General features: G+C 37.9%; 1 protein-coding gene across 10 annotated transcripts in view; it reads right to left on the bottom strand.

Annotated features, from left to right (window-relative positions):
• LOC143738651 (kelch-like protein 24) overlaps positions 1 to 6,460 on the bottom strand; it is a 17,622-nt gene extending 11,162 nt beyond the window's left edge. For 2 of the 10 annotated variants that reach the window (XM_077230697.1, XM_077230703.1), the window contains exons 1-4: positions 5,996 to 6,164; positions 4,987 to 5,261; positions 3,053 to 3,379; positions 2,455 to 2,598 (exon numbers count right to left, since the gene is read on the bottom strand). In XM_077230697.1, coding sequence (XP_077086812.1) covers positions 2,455 to 2,598; positions 3,053 to 3,379; positions 4,987 to 5,244 — 729 coding nt within the window. In that variant the 5' untranslated portion in view covers positions 5,245 to 5,261; positions 5,996 to 6,164. Of the gene's footprint in view, positions 1 to 2,454; positions 2,599 to 3,052; positions 3,380 to 4,986; positions 5,262 to 5,995; positions 6,256 to 6,310 lie in introns of those variants that run through there. The other 8 variants (XM_077230700.1, XM_077230702.1, XM_077230699.1 and 5 more) reach the window with 8 other exon arrangements.
• Between the last annotated feature and the right edge of the window lie 820 nt (positions 6,461 to 7,280).

Below are 7,280 nucleotides of genomic sequence, written 5' to 3'. Positions count from 1 at the left end.
AACCTGAGAAACACACACACACACACACACACACACACACACACACACACACACACACACACACACACACACGAGTTCAGTGATGAACCTGAGAAACACACAATAAAACAGCTTGTAAACAATATGTCATGTGATGTTCCCTCAGGAAAGCCACTGAACGGGTGAAGACATGAGGAATCACATTTGTCTTGATCTTCTGATATTTATGTCCTTTTGTACCATTAAAACATCCCGCAAGTTTCAGAGCTTAAAATATCCTCAATACATTATAATGTTTTTCATTAATTGGTTATTAAATAAACGGTAACGCTTTATAATACGGATCATTAGTTTAGAACATTAGTTAGCATGAAATAATAATGAACAGCACTTATACAGCATTTATTAATCTCGGTTAATGTTAATTCCAACATGTTTTAATACATTATTCAAATCTGGTTAACATTATTTAATGCACTGTGAACTGACATGAACATCTGTATTTTTATTAACTAACATTAACAAAGATTAACAAATACAGTAACAAATCTATTGCTCATGTTATTTAATAGATTAACTAACGTACCTTACTGTAAAGTGTTATCAAATACTCTTTATTTTCGGTTTTCAGCTAAATGAAAACTTTATTTTCAGTTTGCGTGTGTCGGTAAAAAAAAAAAAAAGTATTCCGGTGCATCACTACATGTGATCCCATCCACTATAGACTACTGTATCCCATAATGCAATGCGCTTGATCTCCTCAACCATGTCCTGTGTGATGAAGTCATTTCATCTGTATTTGTATCTTTTTCCCTCGTCATTTGATCAGACTATCAAGCACAAAATATGATTAAAACGCATGAAACAAGCATGTCTGAACTTCTGATTACCGTATCTGATGTACACACTGATCAATGATTATAAATTAATACAATTAATTAAGTTAAATTATATATATAAATCGTGTCTCTTCACGATTAAACACTTAGATTAAGCCAAACAATTAGGCTACTTTTACAATGTCTTTATGAACTTTTTAAAGTGTCAAAGTTTCAATGGAGGGACAGAAATCTCTCAGGTTTTCATTAATAACGTCTTCATTTGCGTTTCAAAGATTAATGAAATGTTGTCTGGGTTTGGTGAGTAAATGATGACAGAATTTTAATTTTCGGGTAAACAATTGTTTTATGACCACATTATGATTAACTGCGATTATGATGCTCGTCTTAGAAAATGCCACTAATTGCAACCTAAAATCATTCCTGTATTCAGAACTGCATTCATTCCCGTGAGATATGCAGTGAGCTTTTCTCATGAGGTCTCGTCTTTAAATAACTGCATAGCAACAGCGATATGCAAACACAGCAATCCGATCCCATCCAATCAGGGCTAGTTTTGCTTTCCTCACGCAGCGCTGCGAAGAGACTGTTCTCTTCATAATCATAGCCTGTAAAGAGCATGTGACCTTTCACAGGCTTAGTTCATCAAACACACAAAGGCGGCTAATCCCAAACATCTGCTGAGATCAGGATACACAAACACCTAGCCTCAAAGAACAGGTTATTTCCTATATATAAAACACTTTTTATCCAACACTCTTAAAAGAAAAGAAAATATTGAAAGAACGTTTCAGTGACAAGTTCATAAAATATGTGAAGAACAATCTATAGAACTTTCATTCCATTCTAAAAATCTTTTGTGCAATGGAAAGGTTCCATTGATGTTCTTCATAGATTATTCATGGAACCATCGATGTCGATAAAGACTGTATTTTTAAGGCTGTAATAAGCTGAAATAATAACATGGCAGGACATTTTGACATTTTCCCCCTTTCCATTGGAAGTCCATTCCCTCAAAACTTTCACAGTTTGAAAAGCTATAAACACATCACAGAAGTACACGCTTGACTCGAGCGGTTTAATCCGAGTCTCCTGAAGAAACACAGACTGAATTTAGGCTTTTATTCACATTTAAACAATGATCAACGCAGTACATAGAAGCACATCAAATATGGTAAACGGAAGCTCAAAGCAAATTTGGATTACTTTTATGATGTTTTATGAACCTTTTCAATGTTGTAGTGGAATGGACTTTTAGATCTCAGGTTTCATAAACACAAATGAAGATATTTTTAAAGTTTTATGGGTTTGGAATAATATGTGGCTGAGTAAATAATGACAAAACTTTTGAGTGAACTATCCCTTTAAACATCAACTATGTTTTGAGATCGTCTGATTGCCTGTGAATTTGTAATATTGGAGGGAAGTGCAGTTGCATATTTTTTATTTATTATTATTATGATGAATCTATGTTTTAAATAAGATGTCGCAGAGTCTGATGTCATATCCCGAGTGTCCAAATAAATGTAGCATCCTCAAAGTCTATTGTTGCTGCCCCGTAAATGTTATGGCATTACTAAAAGCCCATGGAGATCTAGCACTGGTCAGGAAGATATCAATATGACTTATGACTGACCTTCTCGAAGCTCTGTCTGCGCGAGGAGCTTTTCTCCAGCCAAACGATGGCCGCCTCAAACACCGTCTCCTCTTTCGGCACGTTCAGATCGTCACTGGAAATGATCTCGGTCAGTTTATCGGCACAAAGAGAAAGAAACTCCTCCTGTAGGGTGAGAAAGAGAGATTGAAGATGTATATCCATAGTATGCCAGTTAGCAGAAAACACAGGGTATTGCAGCCAGCGAAGAAAGGTCGCAGATTCTACCCAACCTAAAAAGCCTCAGTATCCATCCAAAAAACGTAATAAAACGCGGATAAATCAACTCATCAACTGTCCCTATGATGAAGAGATGCACTTTTATGATGGACAGATGCACTTTTATGATGGATAGATGCACTTTTATGATGGAAAGATGCACTTTTATGGACTTCAAACATAAACAGCCATTCACTGCCATTATAAAGCTTGGAAGAGCCAGGACATTTTTTAATATAACTCTGATTGTATTTGTCTAAAAGAAGAATGTCCTATACACCTATAATGGCTTGAGGGCGAGTAAATCATGGGCTAACTATCCTTTGTGTGAGTTCTGAAGAGTGAGTGTGTGAAGTCTGACCTGTTGGCAGACGCTGCTGAAGTGCTGCTGGATGTACTCCATGCTGCGCCGCTCCAGCTCCCGGCACGAGTGCGCCTCGGCGAAGCAGTGGATGCCCACGCAGTTGATCTCGTCCATCTGGCGCTCCATGAAGCGGCAGCAGGCCTCGCGCACCGCTAGCACATCCAGCAGGTTAGCGGCCGCTAGCAGCGCCTGCACGTTAGCCTTGGAGATCACCACCTCCGCCGTGTATGCGTAGTTCACCAGCATCCCGATCATCTGCGGCTCCACCCCGTTGATGGCCACACGTTCCTGGCGCGACTCCATCAGATCGGTGGAGAACATGGCCTGTGCCGACAACACAACACAGCTTTAAAGGTGCGCTATGAAACTTTTTCACTCTACTAAAGCATAAAAACACCATCATTTGTTTGCATTTATTGAGGAAACATGTACTCGTTTCTCTGATAAACACTTCTACAGACAGTTATTTTACTGTGAAATGTGCGTTCCGTGTCTGAATGTGTGTTTTTTTTTTGGTGTGTGTGATCCCGCTCACCACCAGTTCACCCAATAGTATTTCGACACCCGGGGATGCCAGTTAGCAAAAAACACAGCGTATTGCAGCCAACGAAGAAAGGTCGCAGATTCTACCCAACCTAAAAAGCCTCAGTATCCATCCAAAAAACGTAATAAAACGCGGTTAAATCAACTCATCAACAGTATGTAAGTCCCCTCAGCTTTCGTTGTCATTTGCGCTTGTTCCTGTTGCGCGTCTCAAACTGGTAACCCACGTGAGCATCGAGTCAGAGGAGCAGGAAGCGGGGAAACGACGGTCTCCATTTGGACTGCAGTACCGATTTCAACCACTAGTTGTCATTCTTACAGACTGCACCTTTAAACGTTCATCAGGGGCTTCATCCATCCATTCACAAGAGTCTTAATGTATAGCATATTCCTAATGTCTGACTGAAAGGAGTGATTCGAGTGGAACTGAAACCTGTTTTATAAATGTCGTTTTTAACTCAAATGTCCAATGATGTTTCTGCACTGACGCCAGACTTAGGGGCTGTTTACACGACACCGTTTTCAACTAAAAACGTAAAACTTTAAGCGTTTTGGCCGTTCATTTACACGACAACGGTGTAACCTTTCAGCAAAAACAACTATACAGTCATATAAAACCATTAATACAGCAATTTATGATTTTGGTCATATCACTCACACCTATAAATATAATCAGAGTCATGTTTTTGTAGTTTAAACAGAGTCTATAACAGTATTGTTAGAAACATTATGTAACAAAAACTCATTATCAAAAGTTTGCAATTTCCGCACCTAAAACGCAAATGAGGAGCCAAAAAGCACTAAAAGTTTTCTGGTTTTAGTAGAAAACTGTGTCTTGTAAACATTTAATTATTTATCAATGTAAAAAAAATTATTGTTGTTACATTGCATGTTTTAACTTAATCCAAGGAAGGTATTTAACTTAATTGTCCACTTACATCCACCGATTAAACTATGTTTCAGGCTCTTTTATGTCTCAGGGTTTGAACAAATTATTTGTGAAATAATCGCACATTTAACATTACAATTTAATTTCAGATACCAGTTTTTTTTGATGTTGTTGCATTTTCTCTGCTGATTTTGGGTTAATTTGCAGAATGACATGGAATGCACTTAAAAACTGCAAAATGTGTGAAACAAAGAGGTCATATTGCTTGCTAAATGTTAAATATCTGAAAATATTTGCTACAGTTTTGCCAGATTTGGTACTGGCTACTATTTCAGTCAACAACTAGCTAGACTTCACACTGCAAAACATGCTTTTCTTACTTAGTGTTTGTAACCTCTTCTTAAATCAAGATGCATTTACTAGATGAGTGAAATGGCATAAGACATTATGTCCTGTTTTCTGGGGTAATTAATCAAAATTGATGCTGGTTTGTCATTACCTGGAAATATGAGCTGAAGGAGGCGAGGACGATGCGGTGACAGGGAAACTCCTGTCCTCCACAGCACAGGGTCACGTCACAGAAGGCCTTGTTGAGCCGTAAGCTGTTCAAGCCCTCCAGCACCTTGTTGGCATGCCGAGCTTCCACAAACACGTAGTCTTCGCTGTCCAGAGAGGCCAGCGGGAAGCCCGAGTCCTCGGCACACGGAGACGGGGGAAGACTGGAGCTCGACGGCAGGTTCACTGCCATTATTTCCATCGCAACTATCCGTCAGGCTGAGAGAACAACGTGATTCAAGCATGCTGTACAACATCAATCATAGCACTAGTACAGCACTTCTAATACTTGTGTGATAAATATGCATGACGTGGTTTGTTTAATGAATTCATATCAATTGAGAGGCTAAATGCAATATTTGTTCTTAGTTTCGGCATAGGACAATTTAAACAAACAGTTTTTTAAGCTATTGAAATATTGTGATTTTTTTTAAGGATAACAGATTTGAACCTAAAATCTTGTTCATTCGTTCATTTTGTCAATGCAACAAATTTTATGAAAATAGTAGAGGCTGGGCAACGATTAATCGCATCCAAAATAAAAGTTTGTGTTTACGTAATATATGTGTGTGTACTTTGTATAAATATACACATATGCATGTATATATTTAAGAAATATTTGAATTTATATATATTTATTAGGGCTGTGAAAAGATTAATCGTGATTAATCGCATACAAAATAAAAGTATGCATGTGTGTGTATTTATAAATACAAAATAATTATACACAGTGCACACACATAATACTATGTAAACACAAACTTTTATTTTTGATGCGATTAATCCTTGCCCAGCCCTAAAAAATAGATACTAATGTAAAATGTATTTTAAAAATATATTTCAATATGTAAATTTAGGTATAAATATATTGTATAATAATGACAGCAAAGTCTAATGTCAGATTAATGTGTTAATGTGACGAAAAGATAGATAAATAAAGGTGCAAAAACAACCTGTCAAATGACATCAAATGTCGATGCAGTTCAGCTCATAGATCCTTTCTGGCGCTTGTTTATTAATCTTAAATTAATACAAATGAATAAAATAGTTGATGTTAGTGTGGTGTATATAAGAGTATTAGAGGCTCAACAGGCAGAAATGATAAAGTACTCACTGATAGAGTAAAGCATGTAAGGGGGAGTGACTGGTTATGCAGTTGGTAAATGCCTGCAATAATTCACACGAATGTTGAGTGACAGTAAAGGCGAAGTCACTGGAAGTGATAAAGACACACATGTTACAAAAAAATAACAGCAACACGATCTTACCTAAAACCATGTCTGAGTTGAAATCAGCTCAAATTCTCCATATCTTCTTCACCTGAGAGTGTTTATGAAAAGTCGTGACGCCATGTCTTCTTCTGTGAGAACAGACTGAGTCTTAACTCGAGGCATCAGCGCCTCCTCTCGATCTGGAGAAGTTCAGCAGCTCCCGCATCTCACACTGTCATGATATAACCATAGACTGTAAAAGGTATAACCATTAAAAACAGCGTTTTACAGTCTATTATATAGACAGCATATGTATCGCAAACAAACCCCTCCGTGATGATATGCTGCATGTTGCTTTATTTAAAAAGGCAGGGACTGAAGTCTATTAACTACTTTAGTTGTCATGATCCGGCCTTCTTGTCCTTGATTTCCTCTGGTCTTGAGCCTGGATCATGACAGACCCGTGTTTTGTGTACAAGCGCATGGCCAATTGCTTGGGCCATGTGCTTGTGTTGTCTCGTTACGTTACCCCGCCCCCTTGTTATCCTCATCTCGTCATTATTGTCTATTCAGTTTCACCTGTCCTTGTCTAGTCAGCTTCACCTGTATTTGTCATTAGTGTCTCCCTTTTTAATCCCCTTGTGTTTGCTGTCCTGTGTCGGTACATTGTTAACCTGTGCGTGTTACTCTTTGTGAGAGTCCTGTGAGTACTTTGTCTGAATATTGTAATAAGAATTGTGAGTTTATGTAGCTGTTTGTTTTCTTCATCTTGTCTTTAACAGTCAGTATCTAGTCCTAGTTTATTTCCTGTCTTAGTCTAGTTGTACTGCCCCATCTGTCCTGTTTTGCCCCCTCGTGGGTTTTTGTTTTCTGTTTTGTGCCTCAATAAATCCCTGTTAGTCTGCATATCGTCTGCATTTGGGTTCGTTCCTCCAACCTCATGACATTAGTACGTTAAATTGATGTTTGGTTTAGTTAAAATTTGTATTGATTAGGTTAAATTTCAGATAAAGGCCTATATACACAA

This window comes from Siphateles boraxobius, unplaced genomic scaffold (genome assembly GCF_051911475.1).
Source record: "Siphateles boraxobius isolate OS27281-9 unplaced genomic scaffold, OSU_SipBor_1 15, whole genome shotgun sequence".
Lineage (NCBI taxonomy): Eukaryota > Metazoa > Chordata > Actinopteri > Cypriniformes > Leuciscidae > Siphateles > Siphateles boraxobius.
Note: the sequence above shows the minus strand (reverse complement) of the source record. Positions and strands in the feature narration are given on the sequence as shown.